The sequence below is a fragment of the Mauremys mutica genome, chromosome 12, assembly GCF_020497125.1.
Source record: "Mauremys mutica isolate MM-2020 ecotype Southern chromosome 12, ASM2049712v1, whole genome shotgun sequence".
Classification (NCBI taxonomy): domain Eukaryota; kingdom Metazoa; phylum Chordata; order Testudines; family Geoemydidae; genus Mauremys; species Mauremys mutica.
In genome coordinates, this window is record NC_059083.1 from 2,695,494 (window position 1) to 2,717,190 (window position 21,697).

The 21,697-nt window shown below is 56.1% G+C and overlaps 2 protein-coding genes across 2 annotated transcripts in view; both read right to left on the reverse strand.

Annotated features, from left to right (window-relative positions):
- LOC123345793 (endothelial zinc finger protein induced by tumor necrosis factor alpha-like) overlaps positions 1-21,697 on the reverse strand; it is a 1,203,704-nt gene that overhangs the window by 378,590 nt on the left and 803,417 nt on the right. The window lies entirely within an intron of this gene.
- Positions 1-21,697, reverse strand: part of LOC123345797 (tenascin-X-like) — a 96,577-nt gene that overhangs the window by 26,124 nt on the left and 48,756 nt on the right. Inside the window, exons 18-27 of the mRNA XM_044982848.1 lie at positions 20,290-20,583; positions 19,160-19,453; positions 17,820-18,290; positions 16,631-16,924; positions 15,504-15,797; positions 13,942-14,235; positions 12,521-12,813; positions 10,716-11,187; positions 9,090-9,383; positions 7,707-8,000 (exon numbers count right to left, since the gene is read on the reverse strand). Coding sequence (XP_044838783.1) covers positions 7,707-8,000; positions 9,090-9,383; positions 10,716-11,187; positions 12,521-12,813; positions 13,942-14,235; positions 15,504-15,797; positions 16,631-16,924; positions 17,820-18,290; positions 19,160-19,453; positions 20,290-20,583 — 3,294 coding nt within the window. The remainder of the gene's footprint in view (positions 1-7,706; positions 8,001-9,089; positions 9,384-10,715; positions 11,188-12,520; positions 12,814-13,941; positions 14,236-15,503; positions 15,798-16,630; positions 16,925-17,819; positions 18,291-19,159; positions 19,454-20,289; positions 20,584-21,697) is intronic.

The window sequence follows — 21,697 nt, forward strand, 5'->3', positions numbered from 1 at the left end:
CCCCCTCTATCCATCCACCAACACCCCCCCCTCCAACCATCCACCAACACACCCCCCTCCATCCATCCACCAACACCCCCCCTCCATCCATCCCCCAACACCCCCCCTCCATCCATCCACCACCACCCCCCCTCCATCCATCCACCAACACCCCCCCTCTATCCATCCATCTGTCCTTCCATCCGTTCCCAGATACAGCCCTCCATCCACCAACACACACCCCTCCATCCATCCACCAACACACCCCCCTCCATCCATCCACCAACACACACCCCTCCATCCATCCACCAACACCCCCCCTCCATCCATCCCCCCACACCCCCCCTCGATCCATCCACCAACACACCCCCCTCCATCCATCCACCAACACCCCCCTCTATCCATCCACCAACACACACCCCTCCATCCATCCACCAACACCCCCCCTCTATCCATCCACCAACACACACCCCTCTCTCCATCCACCAACACCCCCCCTCTATCCATCCACCAACACACCCCCCTCCATCCATCCACCAACACACACCCCTCCATCCATCCACCAACACACCCCCCTCCATCCATCCACCAACACACACCCCTCCATCCACCAACACACCCCTCCATCCATCCACCAACACACACCCCTCCATCCACCAACACACCCCCCTCTATCCATCCACCAACACCCCCCCTCCATCCATCCACCAACACACACCCCTCCATCCATCCACCAACACCCCCCCTCTATCCATCCACCAACACACCCCCCTCCATCCATCCACCAACACACCCCCTCTATCCATCCACCAACACACCCCCCTCCATCCATCCACCAACACACCCCCCTCCATCCATCCACCAACACCCCCCCTCCATCCATCCACCAACACACACCCCTCCATCCATCCACCAACACCCCCCCTCCATCCATCCACCAACACACCCCTCCATCCATCCACCAACACACACCCCTCCATCCACCAACACCCCCCCCTCTATCCATCCACCAACACCCCCCCTCTATCCATCCACCAACACACACCCCTCCATCCATCCACCAACACCCCCCCTCTATCCATCCACCAACACACCCCCCTCCATCCATCCACCAACACCCCCCCTCTATCCATCCACCAACACACCCCCCTCCATCCATCCACCAACACACCCCCCCTCCATCCATCCACCAACACCCCCCCTCCATCCATCCACCAACACACACCCCTCCATCCATCCACCAACACCCCCCCCTCCATCCATCCACCAACACACCCCTCCATCCATCCACCAACACACCCCCCTCCATCCATCCACCAACACACCCCCCTCCATCCATCCACCAACACACACCCCTCCATCCACCAACACACACCCCTCTATCCATCCACCAACACCCCCCCTCTATCCATCCACCAACACACACCCCTCTATCCATCCACCAACACACACCCCTCCATCCATCCACCAAGACACACCCCTCCATCCATCCACCAACACACACCCCTCCATCCATCCACCAACACACACACGCTCTATCCATCCACCCACACACACGCTCTATCCATCCACCAACACACACCCCTCCATCCATCCACCAACACACCCCCTCCATCCATCCACCAACACACACCCCTCCATCCATCCACCAACACACCCCCCTCCATCCATCCACCAACACACCCCCCTCCATCCATCCACCAACACACACCCCTCTATCCATCCACCAACACACCCCCCTCCATCCATCCACCAACACACACCCCTCCATCCATCCACCAACACACCCCTCCATCCATCCACCAACACACCCCCCTCCATCCATCCCCCCCCACACCCCCCTCCATCCATCCACCAACACACCCCCCTCCATCCATCCACCAACACACACCCCTCTATCCATCCACCAACACACCCCCCTCCATCCATCCACCAACACACCCCCCTCCATCCATCCACCAACACACACCCCTCCATCCACCAACACACACCCCTCTATCCATCCACCAACACCCCCCCCTCTATCCATCCACCAACACACACCCCTCTATCCATCCACCAACACACACCCCTCCATCCATCCACCAAGACACACCCCTCCATCCATCCACCAACACACACCCCTCCATCCATCCACCAACACACACACGCTCTATCCATCCACCCACACACACGCTCTATCCATCCACCAACACACCCCCCTCTATCCATCCATCCACACACACCCCTCTATCCATCCACCAACACCCCCCCCTCTACCCATCCATCTGTCCTTCCATCCGTTCCCAGATACAGCCCTCCATCCACCAACACACACCCCTCTATCCATCCACCAACACACCCCTCCATCCATCCACCAACACACCCCCCTCCATCCATCCACCAACACACCCCCCTCCATCCATCCACCAACACCCCCCCTCTATCCATCCACCAACACACACCCCTCTATCCATCCACCAACACACCCCCCTCCATCCATCCACCAACACACCCCCCTCCATCCATCCACCAACACACACCCCTCCATCCATCCACCAACACACCCCTCCATCCATCCACCAACACACCCCCCTCCATCCATCCACCAACACACACCCCTCCATCCATCCACCAACACACCCCTCCATCCATCCACCAACACACCCCCCTCCATCCATCCACCAACACACCCCCCTCCATCCATCCACCAACACACCCCCCTCCATCCATCCACCAACACACACCCCTCTATCCATCCACCAACACACCCCCCTCCATCCATCCACCAACACACCCCCCTCCATCCATCCACCAACACACACCCCTCCATCCACCAACACACACCCCTCCATCCATCCACCAACACACCCCTCCATCCACCAACACCCCCCCTCTATCCATCCACCAACACACACCCCTCCATCCATCCACCAACACACCCCCCTCCATCCATCCACCAACACACCCCTCCATCCACCAACACCCCCCCCTCTTTCCATCCACCAACACACACCCCCTCCATCCATCCACCAACACACACCAAGCCATCCATCCACCAACACACACCCCTCCATCCATCCACTTACACACACCACTCCATCAATCTACCAACACACACCCCTCCATCCATCCACCAACACCAGACATCTATCCATCCACCAACACACACGCTCTATCCATCCACCAACACACACCCCTCCATCCATCCACCAACACACAACCCCTCCATCCATCCACCAACACACACCCCCCATCCATCCATCACCAACACCCCCCCTCTATCCATCCACCAACACACACCCCTCCATCCATCCACCAACACACCCCCCCTCCATCCATCCACCAACACACACCCCTCTATCCATCCACCCACACACACCCCTCCATCCATCCACCAACACCCCCCCCTCTATCCATCCACCAACACACACCCCTCTATCCATCCACCAACACACCCCCCTCCATCCATCCACCAACACACACCCCTCCATCCATCCACCAACACACACCCCTCCATCCATCCACCAACACACCCCCCTCCATCCATCCACCAACACACACCCCTCCATCCATCCACCAACACCCCCCCTCTATCCATCCACCAACACACCCCCCTCCATCCATCCACCAACACACCCCCCTCCATCCATCCACCAACACACCCCCCTCCATCCATCCACCAACACACCCCCCTCCATCCATCCACCAACACACACCCCTCCATCCACCAACACACACCCCTCCATCCATCCACCAACACACACCCCTCCATCCATCCACCAACACACACCCCTCCATCCATCCACCAACACACCCCCCTCCATCCATCCACCAACACACACCCCTCTATCCACCAACACACACCCCTCCATCCATCCACCAACACACACCCCTCTATCCATCCACCAACACACCCCCCTCCATCCATCCACCAACACACCCCCCTCCATCAATCCACCAACACACCCCCCTCCATCCATCCACCAACACACACCCCTCCATCCATCCACCAACACACCCACCTCCATCCATCCACCAACACACCCCCCTCCATCCATCCACCAACACACACCCCTCCATCCATCCACCAACACACACCCCTCCATCCACCAACACACACCCCTCCATCCATCCACCAACACCCCCCCCTCCATCCATCCACCAACACACCCCCCTCTATCCATCCATCTGTCCTTCCATCCGTTCCCAGATACAGCCCTCCATCCACCAACACACACCCCTCTATCCATCCACCAACACACCCCCCTCCATCCATCCACCAACACACCCCCCCACCATCCATCCACCAACACACCCCCCTCCATCCATCCACCAACACCCCCCCTCTATCCATCCACCAACACACACCCCTCTATCCATCCACCAACACACCCCCCTCCATCCATCCACCCACACACCCCCTCCATCCATCCACCAACACACACCCCTCCATCCATCCACCAACACACCCCTCCATCCACCAACACCCCCCCCACTATCCATCCACCAACACACACCCCTCCATCCATCCACCAACACACACCCCTCCATCCATCCACCAACACACCCCTCCATCCACCAACACCCCCCCCTCTATCCATCCACCAACACACACCCCTCCATCCATCCACCAACACACACCCCTCCATCCATCCACCAACACACACCCCTCCATCCATCCACCAACACACACCCCTCCATCCATCCACCAACACCCCCCCTCTATCCATCCACCAACACACACGCTCTATCCATCCACCAACACACCCCCCTCCATCCATCCACCAACACACACCCCTCCATCCATCCACCAACACACACCCCTCCATCCATCCACCAACACCCCCCCTCTATCCATCCACCAACACACACCCCTCCATCCATCCACCAACACACCCCCCTCTATCCATCCACCAACACACACCCCTCTATCCATCCACCCACACACACCCCTCCATCCATCCACCAACACACCCCCCTCTATCCATCCACCAACACACACCCCTCTATCCATCCACCAACACACCCCCCTCCATCCATCCACCAACACACACCCCTCCATCCATCCACCAACACACACCCTCCATCCATCCACCAACACACCCCCCTCCATCCATCCACCAACACACACCCCTCCATCCATCCACCAACACCCCCCCTCTATCCATCCACCAACACACCCCCCTCCATCCATCCACCAACACACCCCCCTCCATCCATCCACCAACACACCCCCCTCCATCCAACCACCAACACACACCCCTCAATCCAACCACCAACACACCCCCTCCATCCATCCACCAACACCCCACCCTCCATCCATCCACCAACACACACCCCTCCATCCATCCACCAACACACACCCCTCCATCCACCAACACACACCCCTCCATCCATCCACCAACACACACCCCTCCATCCATCCACCAACACACACCCCTCCATCCATCCACCAACACACCCCCCTCCATCCATCCACCAACACACACCCCTCTATCCACCAACACACACCCCTCCATCCATCCACCAACACACACCCCTCTATCCATCCACCAACACACACCCCTCCATCCATCCACCAACACACACCCCTCCATCCATCCACCAACACCCCCCCTCTATCCATCCACCAACACCCCCCCCTCTATCCATCCATCTGTCCTTCCATCCGTTCCCAGATACACCCCTCCATCCACCAACACACACCCCTCCATCCATCCACCAACACCCCCCCTCTATCCATCCACCAACACACACGCTCTATCCATCCACCAACACACACCCCTCTATCCATCCACCCACACACACGCTCTATCCATCCACCAACACACACACGCTCTATCCATCCACCAACACACACCCCTCCATCCATCCACCAACACACCCCCCTCTATCCATCCACCAACACACACTCCTCCATCCATCCACCAACACACACCCCTCTATCCATCCACCAACACACACCCCTCCATCCATCCACCAACACACACCCCTCTATCCATCCACCAACACACACTCCTCCATCCATCCACCAACACCCCCCCTCTATCCATCCACCAACACACACCCCTCCATCCATCCACCAACACACACCCCTCCATCCATCCACCAACACAAACCCCTCTATCCATCCACCAACACACACCCCTCTATCCATCCACCAACACACACACGCTCTATCCATCCACCAACACACACCCCTCCATCCATCCACCAACACACACCCCTCCATCCATCCACCAACACACACCCCTCTATCCATCCACCAACACACACCCCTCTATCCATCCACACTCACACACGCTCTATCCATCCACCAACACACACACGCTCTATCCATCCACCAACACACACCCCTCTATCCATCCACCAACACACACACGCTCTATCCATCCACCAACACACACCCCTCTATCCATCCACCAACACACACCCCTCTATCCATCCACCAACACACACACGCTCTATCCATCCACCAACACACACCCCTCCATCCATCCACCAACACACACCCCTCTATCCATCCACCAACACACACACGCTCTATCCATCCACCAACACACACCCCTCAATCCATCCACCAACACACCCCCTCTATCCAACCACCAACACACACACGCTCTATCCATCCACCCACACACACGCTCTATCCATCCACCAACACCCCCCCCTCTATCCATCCACGAACACCCCCCCCTACCCATCCATTTGTCCTTCCATCCGTTCCCAGATACAGCCCTCCATCCACCAACACACACCCCTCCATCCATCCACCAACACACACCCCTCCATCCATCCACCAACACACACCCCTCTATCCATCCACCAACACACACCACCCTCCATCCACCAACACACACCCCTCTATCCATCGACCAACACACCCCCCTCCATCCATCCACCAACACCCCCCCCTCCATCCACCAACACACACCCCTCTATCCATCGACCAACACCCCCCCCTCTATCCATCCACCAACACCCCCCCTCTATCCATCCACCAACACCCCCCCCTCTATCCATCCATCCACACACATCCCTCTATCCATCCACCAACACACACGCTCTATCCATCCACCAACACACCCCCCTCTATCCATCGACCAACACCCCCCCCTCTATCCATCCACCAACACCCCCCCTCTATCCATCCACCAACACACCCCCCTCTATCCATCCACCAACACACACCCCTCTATCCATCGACCAACACCCCCCCTCTATCCATCGACCAACACACCCCCCTCTATCCATCCATCCACACACACCCCTCTATCCATCCATCCACACACATCCCTCTATCCATCCACCAACACACACGCTCTATCCATCCACCAACACACACCCCTCTATCCATCCATCCACACACACCCCTCTATCCATCCATCCACACACACGCTCTATCCATCCATCCACACACACCCCTCTATCCATCCACCAACACCCCCCCCTCTATCCATCCATCCACACACACGCTCTATCCATCCACCCACACACACGCTCTATCCATCCACCAACACACACCCCTCTATCCATCCATCCACACACACGCTCTATCCATCCATCCATTCACACATCCCTTCTCTCATCTGTTGAATGATCAGTAGCCAGGGTCATAGACACCTGAGGCTTGGAAGTGTCTTGCTGGGATGGTCCTGGAGCGCTGACCAATGTCGCCACCACACTGCACAGCAAAGCAGGGTACAAGGGGAAGGGGCTCGGCACCCCCCGGAGCAGCCGCTGACCTGTGACGCTGTCGGTGGAGATGGGGCCGAGGCGCTTGCGGCCGGAGATGCCGTAGAGGTTGAACTTGTATCTGTGGGAGGGGGCCAGGTTGGTTATGGTGACCGTGCGGGATCCGCCATCCACAGGCAGCACCTGGGGTTTGCCCTGCGCGTCCTTGTACTCGAGGAGGAAGGAGTCGAAGTTCCCGGCCTGGACGGTCCAGGAGAGCAGGATGGAGTCGTGGGTGACGTCGGAGGCCGAGAGCTCCCCCAGGCTGGGCTGGGCCGTGGGTACTGCCTCCGTCGGTGCCGCGGCTGGAACAGAGAGAGGGGGGTGAAGGGCGCAGATCATTCCATGCGTTCCCCGATACAGCCCCCCATCCATCAACACGCATCTGTCCATCCGCTCCATCCCCATCCCTCTCCTTATCCATCCATCCCCATCCACATCCATCCATCTCCTTATCCATCCATCCCCACCCACATCCATTGATCTATTCATCCGCTCCATCCATCCCAATCCACATCCACATCCATCCATCTCCTTATCCATCTATCCTCATCCTCATCCATCCATCTCCTTATCCATCTATCCCCATCCCCATCCATCCATCTCCTTATCCATCTAACCCCATCCATATCCATCCATCTCCTTATCCATCAATCCACATACGCATCCATCCATCTATCCATCCGCTCCATCCCCATCCATCCACATCCACATCCATCTATCTCCTTATTCATTTATCCCCATCCACATCCATCCATCTCCTTATCCATCAATCCACATATGCATCCATCCATCTATCCATCCGCTCCATCCCCATCCATCCCCATCCACATCCATCCATCTCCTTATCCATCAATCCACATATGCATCCATCCATCTATCCATCCGCTCCATCCCCATCCATCCCCATACATATCCATCAATCCATGACCATGAATCCATCCATTACCATCCATACCAGTAGAAATCCATGTATCTGCTCATCCATCCATCCATTCCTCCCCAAAGACATCCATCCATCCATCCATCCACCACCACTGACAGCCTTCCATCTACCTATCCATCCATCCATGACCATCCCCATCCATCCATCCCCACTGATCCCTATAGACAGCCATCCATGTATCTTTTCATTCATTCATTCACTCCATACTCATCTATCTATTCATTCCATCTGCTTCATACACACTGATCTCTCTGTCTGTCTGTCAATCCACCCACACACTTCCATCCACACTCCTCCATCTGTTGAATGGCCGGTAGACAGGTCATGGAGGTTGGAATCAGGGAAGCATCCTCCCAGGAAGGTCCCCGCTGGGGCTGCTGTCCTCACCCACTGCAAAGCAAAGGGGGTGGGAGGGGAAGGGGCCGGCGTCACGGGAGCAGCCGCTGACCTGTGACGGTGTCGGTGGAGACGGGGCCGAGGCGCTTGCGGCCGGAGATGCCGTAGAGGTTGAACTTGTATCTGCGGGAGGGGGCCAGGTTGGTTACGGTGACCATGCGGGATCCCGCATCCACAGGCAGGGCCTGGGGTTTGCCCTGCGCGTCCTTGTACTGGAGGAGGAAGGAGTCAAAGTCCCCAGCCTGGACGGTCCAGGAGAGCAGGATGGAGTCGTGGGTGACGTCGGAGGCTGAGAGCTCCCCCAGGCTGGGCTGGGCCGTGGGTACTGCCTCCGTCGGTGCCGCGGCTGGAACAGAGAGAGGGGGGTGAAGGGCGCAGATCATTCGATGCGTTCCCAGATACAGCCCCCCATCCATCCACACGCATCTGTCCATCCGCTTCATTCCCATCCATCTTATCCATCCATCCCTCTCCTTATCCATCCATCCCCATCCACATCCATCCACCTCCTTATCCATCTATCCTCATCCACATCCATCCCTCTCCTTATCCATCCATCCCCATCCACATCCATCCATCTCCATCCCCATCCATCCCTCTCCTTATCCATCCATCCCCATCCACATCCATCTATCCTCATCCACATCCCTCCCTCTCCTTATCCATCCATCCACATCCATATCCATCCACCTCCTTATCCATCCATCTCCATCCCCATCCATCCCTCTCCTTATCCATCCATCCCCATCCACATCCATCCACCTCCTTATCCATCTATCCTCATCCACATCCATCCCTCTCCTTATCCATCCATCCCCATCCACATCCATCCATATCCTTATCCATCCATCTCCATCCACATCCATCCATCTCCTTATCCATCTATCCTCATCCACATCCATCCATCTCCTTATCCATCCATCCCCATCCCTATCCATCCCCGTCCACATCCATCCATCGCCATCCACATCCATCCGTCTCCTTATCCATCCATCCCCATCCACATCCATCCACCTCCTTATCCATCCATCCCCATCCCCATCCATCCATCTCCTTATCCATCAATCCTCATCCACATCCATCCATCTCCTTATCCATCTATCCTCATCCACATCCATCCATCTCCTTATCCATCCATCCCCATCCCTATCCATCCCCGTCCACATCCATCCATCTCCATCCACATCCATCCCTCTCCTTATCCATCCATCCCCATCCACATCCATCCATCTCCTTATCCATCCATCCCCATCCACATCCATCCATCTCCTTATCCATCTATCCCCATCTACATCCATCCCTCTCCTTATACATGCATCTCCATCCACATCCATCTACCTATCCATCCATCCATGACCATCCCCATCCATCCATCTCCACTGATCCCTATAGACAGCCATGCATGTATCTTTTCATTCATTCATTCACTCCATACTCATCTATCTATTCATTCCATCTGCTTCATACACACTGATCTCTCCATCTGTCTGTCAATCCACCACACACTTCCATCCACACTCCTCCATCTGTTGAATGGCCGGTAGACAGGTCATGGAGGTTGGAATCTGGGAAGCATCCTCCCAGGAAGGTCCCAGCCTAGTGGCCAGCATCCCTGCCACACTGCAAAGCAAAGGAGGTGGGAGGGGAAGGGGCCAGCATCACAGGAGCAGCCGCTGACCTGTGACGGTGTCGGTGGAGACGGGGCCGAGGCGTTTGCGGCCGGAGATGCCGTAGAGGTTGAACTTGTATCTGCGGGAGGGGGCCAGGTTGGTGACGGTGACCGTGCGGGATCCCCCGTCCATGGGCAGCGCCTGGGGTTTGCCCTGCGCGTCCTTGTACTGGAGGAGGAAGGAGTCGAAGTCCCCGTCCTGGACGGTCCAGGAGAGCAGGATGGAGTCGTGGGTGACGTCGGAGGCCAAGAGCTCCCCCAGGCTGGGCTGGGCCGTGGGTACTGCCTCCGTCGGTGCCGCGGCTGGAACAGAGAGAGGGGAGTGAAGGGCGCAGATCATTCCATGCGTTCCCAGATACAGCCCCCCATCCATCCACACGCATCTGTCCATCCGCTCCATCCCCATCCCTCTCCTTATCCATCCATCCCCATCCACATCCATCCATCTCCTTATCCATCCATCCCCATCCATCTCCTTATCCATCCATCCCCATCCACATCCATCCATCTCCTTATCCATCCACTTCCATCCATCTCCTTATCCATCCATCCACATCCATCCATCTCTTTATCCATCCACACCCATCCATCTCCTTATCCACCCATCCCCATCCACATCCATCCATCTCCTTATCCATCTATCCTCATCCACATCCATCCATCTCCTTATCCATTCATCCCCATCCCTATCCATCCCCGTCCACATCCATCCATCTCCATCCACATCCATCCCTCTCCTTATCCATCCATCCCCATCCATCCATCTCCTTATTCATCCATCCCCATACACATCCATCCATCTCCTTATCCATCCATCCATCCCCATCCACCCATCTATCCATCCATCCCCATACACATCAACCCATCAATCCAGCCGCTCCATCCCCATCCATCCCTCTCCTTATCCATCCATCCCCATCCACATCCATCCACCTCCTTATCCATCTATCCTCATCCACATCCATCCCTCTCCTTATCCATCCATCCCCATCCACATCCATCCATATCCTTATCCATCCATCTCCATCCACATCCATCCATCTCCTTATCCATCTATCCTCATCCACATCCATCCATCTCCTTATCCATCCATCCCCATCCCTATCCATCCCCGTCCACATCCATCCATCGCCATCCACATCCATCCGTCTCCTTATCCATCCATCCCCATCCACATCCATCCACCTCCTTATCCATCCATCCCCATCCCCATCCATCCATCTCCTTATCCATCAATCCTCATCCACATCCATCCATCTCCTTATCCATCTATCCTCATCCACATCCATCCATCTCCTTATCCATCCATCCCCATCCCTATCCATCCCCGTCCACATCCATCCATCTCCATCCACATCCATCCCTCTCCTTATCCATCCATCCCCATCCACATCCATCCATCTCCTTATCCATCTATCCCCATCTACATCCATCCCTCTCCTTATACATGCATCTCCATCCACATCCATCTACCTATCCATCCATCCATGACCATCCCCATCCATCCATCTCCACTGATCCCTATAGACAGCCATCCATGTATCTTTTCATTCATTCATTCACTCCATACTCATCTATCTATTCATTCCATCTGCTTCATACACACTGATCTCTCCATCTGTCTGTCAATCCACCCACACACTTCCATCCACACTCCTCCATCTGTTGAATGGCCGGTAGACAGGTCATGGAGGTTGGAATCTGGGAAGCATCCTCCCAGGAAGGTCCCAGCCTAGTGGCCAGCATCCCTGCCACACTGCAAAGCAAAGGAGGTGGGAGGGGAAGGGGCCAGCATCACAGGAGCAGCCGCTGACCTGTGACGGTGTCGGTGGAGACGGGCCGAGGCGTTTGCGGCCGGAGATGCCGTAGAGGTTGAACTTGTATCTGCGGGAGGGGGCCAGGTTGGTGACGGTGACTGTGCGGGATCCCCCGTCCACAGGCAGCGCCTGGGGTTTGCCCTGCGCGTCCTTGTACTGGAGGAGGAAGGAGTCGAAGTCCCCGTCCTGGACGGTCCAGGAGAGCAGGATGGAGTCGTGGGTGACGTCGGAGGCCGAGAGCTCCCCCAGGCTGGGCTGGGCCGTGGGTACTGCCTCCGTCGGTGCCGCGGCTGGAACAGAGAGAGGGGAGTGAAGGGCGCAGATCATTCCATGCGTTCCCAGATACAGCCCCCCATCCATCCACACGCATCTGTCCATCCGCTCCATCCCCATCCCTCTCCTTATCCATCCATCCCCATCCACATCCATCCATCTCCTTATCCATCCATCCCCATCCATCTCCTTATCCATCCATCCCCATCCACATCCATCCATCTCCTTATCCATCCACTTCCATCCATCTCCTTATCCATCCATCCACATCCATCCATCTCTTTATCCATCCACACCCATCCATCTCCTTATCCACCCATCCCCATCCACATCCATCCATCTCCTTATCCATCTATCCTCATCCACATCCATCCATCTCCTTATCCATCCATCCCCATCCCTATCCATCCCCGTCCACATCCATCCATCTCCATCCACATCCATCCCTCTCCTTATCCATCCATCCCCATCCATCCATCTCCTTATTCATCCATCCCCATACACATCCATCCATCTCCTTATCCATCCATCCATCCCCATCCACCCATCTATCCATCCATCCCCATACACATCAACCCATCAATCCAGCCGCTCCATCCCCATCCATACCCATCCACGTCCATTCGTCTATCCATTCGCTCCATCCCCATCCATCCCCAAACACATCCATCTATCAATCCATGACCATCAACCCATCCATTCCCATCCATACCAGTAGACATCCATGTATCTGCTCATCCATCCATCCATTCCTCCCCATAGACATCCATCCATCCATCCACCCCCACTGACAGTCTTCCATCTACCTATCCATCCATCCATGACCATCCATATCCATCCATCCCCACTGATCCCTATAGACAGCCATCCATGTATCTTTTCATTCATTCATTCACTCCATACTCATCTATCTATTCATTCCATCTGCTTCATACACACTGATCTCTCTGTCTGTCTGTCAATCCGCCCACACACTTCCATCCACACTCCTCCATCTGTTGAATGGCCGGTAGACAGGTCATGGAGGTTGGAATCTGGGAAGCATCCTCCCAGGAAGGTCCCTGCTGGTGGCTGCTGTCCTCACCCACTGCAAAGCAAAGGGGGTGGGAGGGGAAGGGGCCGGCGTCACGGGAGCAGCCGCTGACCTGTGATGGCGTCGGTGGAGATGGGGCCGAGGCGCTTGCGGCCGGAGATACCGTAGAGGCTGAACTTGTATCTGCGGGAGGGGGCCAGGTTGGTGACGGTGACCGTGCGGGATCCCCCTTCCACGGGCAGCGCCTGGGGTTTGCCCTGCGCGTCCTTGTACTGGAGGAGGAAGGAGTCGAAGTCCCCAGCCTCGATGCTCCAGGAGAGAATGATGGAGTCGTGGGTGACGTCGGAGGCCGAGAGCTCCCCCAGGCTGGGCTGGGCCATGGGTACCTCCTCCGTCGGTGCCGCGGCTGGAACAGAGAGAGGGGGGTGAAGGGCGCAGATCATTCGATGCGTTCCCAGATACAGCCCCCCATCCATCAACACGCATCTGTCCATCCGCTCCATCCCCATCCCTCTCCTTATCCATCCATCTCCATCCACATCCATCCATCTCCTTATCCATTCATCCCCATCCATCTCCTTATCCGTCCATCCCCATCCACATCCATCCATCTCCTTATCCATCCACATCCATCCATCTCCTTATCCATCCATCCCCATCCATCCATCTCTTTATCCATCCACACGCATCCATCTCCTTATCCACCCATCCCCATCCACATCCATCCATCTCCTTATCCATCCACATCCATCCATCTCCTTATCCATCCATCCCCATCCACATCCATCCATCTCCTTATCCATCCATCCCCATCCATCCCCATCCACATCCATGCATCTCCTTATCCATCTATCCTCATCCTCATCCATCCATCTCCTTATCCATCCATCCCCATCCCTATCCATCCCCGTCCACATCCATCCATCTCCATCCACATCCATCCCTCTCCTTATACATCAATCCCCATCCATCTCCTTATCCATCCATCCTCATCCACATCCATCCATCTTCTTATCCAACTTTCCCCATCCCCATCCATCCATCTCCTTATCCATCTATCCCCATACACATCCATCCACTCCATCCCCATACACATCAACCCACCAATCCAGCCCCTCCATCCCCATACACATCCATCTATCCCCATCCACTTCCATTCGTCTATCTATTCGCTCCATCCCCATCCTTCCCGAAACACATCCATCTATCCATGACCATCAATCCATCCATTACCATCCATACCAGTAGACATCCATGTATCTGCTCATCCATCCATCCACTCCTCCCCATAGACATCCATCCATCCATTCACCCCCACTGACAGTCTTCCATCTACCTATCCATCCATCCATGACCATCCCCATCCATCCATCCCCACTGATCCCTATAGACAGCCATCCATGTATCTTTTCATTCATTCATTCACTCCATACTCATCTATCTATTCATTCCATCTGCTTCATACACACTGATCTCTCCGTCTGTCTGTCAATCCACCCACACACTTCCATCCACACTCCTCCATCTGTTGAATGGCCGGTAGACAGGTCATGGAGGTTGGAATCTGGGAAGCATCCTCCCAGGAAGGTCCCCGCTGGGGCTGCTGTCCTCACCCACTGCAAAGCAAAGGGGGTGGGAGGGGAAGGGGCCGGCATCCCGGGAGCAGCCAGTGACCTGTGACGGTGTCGGTGGAGACGGGGCCGAGGCGATTGCGGCCGGAGATGCCGTAGAGGCTGAACTTGTATCTGCGGGAGGGGGCCAGGTTGGTTACGGTGACCGTGCGGGATCCCCCGTCCACAGGCAGCGCCTGGGGTTTGCCCTGTGCGTCCTTGTACTGGAGGAGGAAGGAGTCGAAGTCCCCGGCCTTGACGGTCCAGGAGAGCAGGATGGAGTCGTGGGTGACATCGGAGGCCGAGAGCTCCCCCAGGCTGGGCTGGGCCGTGGGTACTGCCTCCGTCGGTGCTGCGGCTGGAACAGAGAGAGGGGGGTGAAGGGCGCAGATCATTCCATGCGTTCCCAGATACAGCCCCCCATCCATCCACACGCATCTGTCCATCCACTCCATTCCCATCCCTCTCCTTATCAATCCATCCCCATCCACATCCATCCATCTCCTTATCCATCCATCCCCATCCACATCCATCCATCTCCTTATCCATCCATCCCCATCCATCTCCTTATCCATCCATCCCCATACACATCCATCCACTCCATCCCCATACACATCAACCCATCAATCCAGCCGCTCCATCCCCATACACATCCATCCATCCCCATCCACGTTCATTCGTCTATCCATTCGCTCCATCCCCATCCATTCCCAAACACATCCATCTATCCATGACCATCAATCCATCCATTCCCATCCATACCAGTAGATATCCATGCATCTGCTCATCCATCCATCCATTCCTCCCCATAGACATCCATCCATCCACCCCCACTGACAGCCTTCCATCTACCTATCCATCCATCCATGACCATCCCCATCCATCCATCCCCACTGATCCCTATAGACAGCCATCCATGTATCTTTTCATTCAATCATTCACTCCATACTCATCTATCTATTCATTCCATCTGCTTCATACACACTGATCTCTCCGTCTGTCTGTCAATCCACCCACACACTTCCATCCACACTCCTCCATCTCTTGAATGGCCGGTAGACAGGTCATGGAAGTTGGAATCTGGGAAGCATCCTCCCAGGAAGGTCCCCGCTGGTGGCTGCTGTCCTCACCCACTGCAAAGCAAAGAGGGTGGGAGGGGAAGGGACCAGCATCCCAGGAGCAGCCGCTGACCTGTGACGGTGTCGGTGGAGATGGGGCCGAGGCGCTTGCGGCCGGAGATGCCGTAGAGGTTGAACTTGTATCTGCGGGACGGGGCCAGGTTGGTGACGGTGACCGTGCGGGATCCCCCATCCACGGGCAGCGCCTGGGGTTTGCCCTGTGCGTCCTTGTACTGGACGAGGAAGGAGTCGAAGTCCCCGGCCTGGACCGTCCAGGAGAGCAGGGTGGAGTCGTGGGTGACGTCGGAGGCCGAGAGCTCCCCCAGGCTGGGCTGGGCCGTGGGTACTGCCTCCGTCGGTGCCGCGGCTGGAACAGAGAGAGAGGGGTGAAGGGCGCAGATCATTCCATGCGTTCCCCGATATAGCCCCCCATCCATCAACACGCATCTGTCCATCCGCTCCATCCCCATCCATCCATCTCCTTATCCATCCATCCCCATCCATCCATCTCCTTATCCATCCCCATCCATCCATCTTCTTATTCATCCATCCCCATCCACAACCATCCATCTCCTTATCCATCCACATCCATCCATCTCCTTATCCTCCCATCCCCATCCACATCCATCCATCTCCTTATCCATCTATCCCCATCCACATCCATCCATCTCCTTATCCATACATCCATCTCCATCCACCCATCTATCCATCCATCCCCATCCACATCCATCCACTCCATCCCCATACACATCAACCCATCAATCCAGCCACTCTATCCCCATACACATGCATCTATCCATGACCATCAATCCATCCATTCCCATCCATACCAGTAGATATCCATGCATCTGCTCATCCATCCATCCATTGCTCCCCAAAGACATCCATCCATCCATCCATCCACCCCCACTGACAACCTTCCATCTACCTATCCATCCATCCATGACCATCCCCATCCATCCATCCCCACTGATCCCTATAGACAGCCATCCATGTATCTATTCATTCATTCACTCCATACTCATCTATCTATTCATTCCATCTGCTTCATACACACTGATCTCTCCGTCTGTCTGTCAATCCACCCACACACTTCCATCCACACTCCTCCATCTGTTGAATGGCCGGTAGACAGGTCATGGAGGATGGAATCTGGGAAGCATCCTCCCAGGAAGGTCCCCGCTGGGGCTGCTGTCCTCACCCACTGCAAAGCAAAGGGGGTGGGAGGGGAAGGGGCTGGCGTCACGGGAGCAGCCATTGACCTGTGACGGTGTCAGTGGAGACGGGTCCGAGGCGCTTGCGGCCGGAGATGCCGTAGAGGTTGAACTTGTATCTGCGGGAGGGGGCCAGGTTGGTGACGGTGACCGTGCGGGATCCCCCATCCACGGGCAGCGCCTGGGGTTTGCCCTCCGCGTCCTTGTACTGGAGGAGGAAGGAGTCGAAGTTCCCGGCCTGGATGGTCCAGGAGAGCAGGATGGAGTCGTGGGTGACGTCGGAGGCCGAGAGCTCCCCCAGGCTGGGCTGGGCCGTGGGTACCTCCTCCGTCGGTGCCGCGGCTGGAACAGAGAGAGGGGAGTGAAGGGCGCAGATCATTCGATGCGTTCCCAGATACAGCCCCCCATCCATCAACACGCATCTGTCCATCCGCTCCATCTCCATCCCTCTCCTTATCCATCCATCCCCATCCACATCCATCCATCTCCTTATCCATCGATCCTCATCCACATCCATCTCTCTCCTCATCCATCCATCCTCATCCACATCCATCCATCTCCATCCCCATCCATCCCTCTCCTTATCCATCCATCCTCATCCATCTCCTTATCCATCCATCCCCATCCACATTCATCCATCTCCTTATCCATACATCCATCCCCATCCATCTCCTTATCCATCCATCCCCATCCACATCCATCAATCTCCTTATCCATCCATCCCCATCCACATTCATCCATCTCCTTATCCATACATCCATCCCCATCCATCTCCTTATCCATCCATCCCCATCCACATCCACATCCATCCACTCCATCCCCATACACATCAACCCATCAATCCAGCCGCTCCATCCCCATACACATCCATCCATCCCCATCCACGTTCATTCGTCTATCCATTCACTCCATCCCCATCCATTCCCAAACACATCCATCTATCAATCCATGACCATCAATCCATCCATTCCCATCCATACCAGTAGACATCCATGCATCTGCTCATCCATCCATCCATCCATCCACCCCCACTGACAGCCTTCCATTTACCTATCCATCCATCCATGACCATCCCCATCCATCCATCCCCACTGATCCCTATAGACAGCCATCCATGTATCTTTTCATTCAATCATTCACTCCATACTCATCTATCTATTCATTCCATCTGCTTCATACACACTGATCTCTCTGACTGTCTGTCAATCCACCCACACACTTCCATCCACACTCCTCCATCTGTTGAATGGCCGGTAGACAGGTCATGGAGGTTGGAATCTGGGAAGCATCCTCCCAGGAAGGTCCCCGCTGGGGCTGCTGTCCTCACCCACTGCAAAGCAAAGGGGGTGGGAGGGGAAGGGACCAGCATCCCGGGAGCAGTCAGTGACCTGTGATGGTGTCGGTGGAGATGGGGCCGAGGCGCTTGCGGCCGGAGATGCCGTAGAGGTTGAACTTGTATCTGCGGGAGGGGGCCAGGTTGGTGACGGTGACCGTGCGGGATCCCCCGTCCACGGGCAGCGCCTGGGGTTTGCCCTGCGCGTCCTTGTACTGGACGAGGAAGGAGTCGAAGTCCCCGGCCTGGACGGTCCAGGAGAGCAGGGTGGAGTCGTGGGTGACGTCAGAGGCTGAGAGCTCCCCCAGGCTGGGCTGGGCGGTGGGTACCGCCTCCGTCGGTGCCGCGGCTGGAACAGAGAGAGGGGAGTGAAAGGCGCAGATCACTGTCTGGGATAAAAGGCAACAATTGGTGGGAAGAGAAAGCAGAAGAGTGGAGAAAAAAATAAAGACTCAAATGCGAAAAAAGAAATAATGAATGAGGAAGGAGGGGAAACGTACGAGGAAACGGAAGAGAGAAAAGGGGGAAGCAGCAAAGGAAGAAAGAGGAAGGAAAGTAGAAGAAAGAATCCGAGGGAAGTGGGGAGACAGAGAGAGAGAGATCGGGAAGGGAAGGGGAGAATGAAAGCATGAGAGGGAGGAAACAGAAGAATGGTGGACAAGGAATGTTGAACAAACAGCGTAGAGGAAGGAAAGGAGAGAACTGGATGGAGCAGATAGAGAGTGAAAGCAGAGGAGAAGGAGATATGAGGAGTAGGTTGGTGAGGGGATGGGATGGGATCCCTAGATTCAGAGACGATGGACAGAGAGAAAGAAGGAGAGGCAGAAGGAAAGGCGCAAACTATCTGGAAGGCAGAAGCAGGACACTGAAGGAGCTCAAAGAAGGACATTGTATGGACAGATGGTAGAAAGGTTAGAAAGAGCCGTTGCCTGAGATTGAGAGAAGCTGAAGGCAGAAAGAGAGAGAGGGTGGAAGGAGACGGAGCGTGGAAGGAGAAGGAGGACGCAGCCCCAGGACCCTGGGGAGAGGTTGGAGGCCGGGTGCTCAGCACAGACAGACACACAGCGCACGCCCGTGCTGTGGGTTGTAGTGATGAGCAAGGGCACAAGCGGTGCTGGAAAGAGATGTGAAGGTTGAGGAGCCAGAGCAGCCGAGAGACCCAGGCATCTGGGCGCAGCCGCTGACCTGTGACGGCGTCGGTGGAGACGGGGCCGAGGCGCTTGCGGCCGGAGACGCCGTAGAGGTTGAACTTGTATCTGCGGGAGGGGGCCAGGTCATGGAGGTGGAGGGAGCGCAGGGCACCGTCCACAGGCAGCGCCCGGGGGTTGCCCTCTGCGTCCCGGTACTGGAGGATGAAGGAGTCGAATGTCCCCTCCTCCACAGTCCAGGAGAGGTCGATGGAGTCGTGGGCTGCGTTGGCCGCTGACAGCTCCCCCAGGCGGAGCTGCGTCCCAGCTGCCTGGTCCCGCGGTGCCACGGCTGGAAGAGAGATTGCGGGGGTGAGGGGCATGGCCACTCGCCGAGTCCAATGAGGGACAATGAACCAGAGAGAGCAAGGGCAGGGCATGCTGGGGGCTCCTCCCCATTACCCAGGGACCTGCAGGGCGTGAAAAGTTAAGCGGGGAGGTCGCATGGGAGCAAAAAGGAGAAATGGGATGCGGAGATGGGGGCCTGGGTGACCCTGACTGTATCCTGAATGGGATAGATGGATAGATGGATGGAGATGTGGGTACATGATGGAGATGGATGGATGGATGCTGTGGGTGGATGGATGGATGGAGGTGTGGCTGCATGTTGGGGATGGATGGGTGGATGGATGGATGGAGGTGTGGGTACATGTTGGGGATGGATGGATGCTGTGGGTAAATGGATGGATGGAGGTGTGGGTACATGTTGGAGATGGATGGATGGAGGTGTGGGTACATGTTGGAGACAGATGGATGCTGTGAGTGGATGGATGGATGGTGGCCAGCTGGCTGGCTGGCTGCTGTGGGTGGATGGATGGATGAATGGATGCTGGAGATGGATAGAGGTGTGGGTACATGTTGGAGATGGATGGATGCTGTGGGTGGGTGGATGGATGGATGGATGGAGGTGTGGGTAGATGTTGCAGATGGATGGATGGATGGATGGGTTGATGGATGGACGGAGGTGTGGCTGCATGCAGGAGATGGATGGATGCTATGGATGGATGGATGGATGGATGGATAGAGGTGTGGGTACATGTTGGAGATGGATGGATGGAGGTGTGGGTACATGTTGGAGATGGATGGATGCTGTGGATGGAGATGGATGGATGGATAGAGGTGTGGGTACATGTTGGAGATGGATGGATGGATGGAGGTGTGGGTACATGTTGGAGATGGATGGATGCTGTGGGTGGATGGATGGATGGATGGATGGAGGTGTGGGTACATACTGGAGATGGATGGATGGATGCTGTGTGTGGATGGATGGATGGATGGAGGTGTGGGTAGATGTTGGAGATGGATGGATGGATGGATGGAGGTGTGGCTGCATGCGGGAGATGGATGGATGGGTGGATGGATGGATGGATAGAGGTGTGGGTACATGTTGGAGATGGATGGATGGA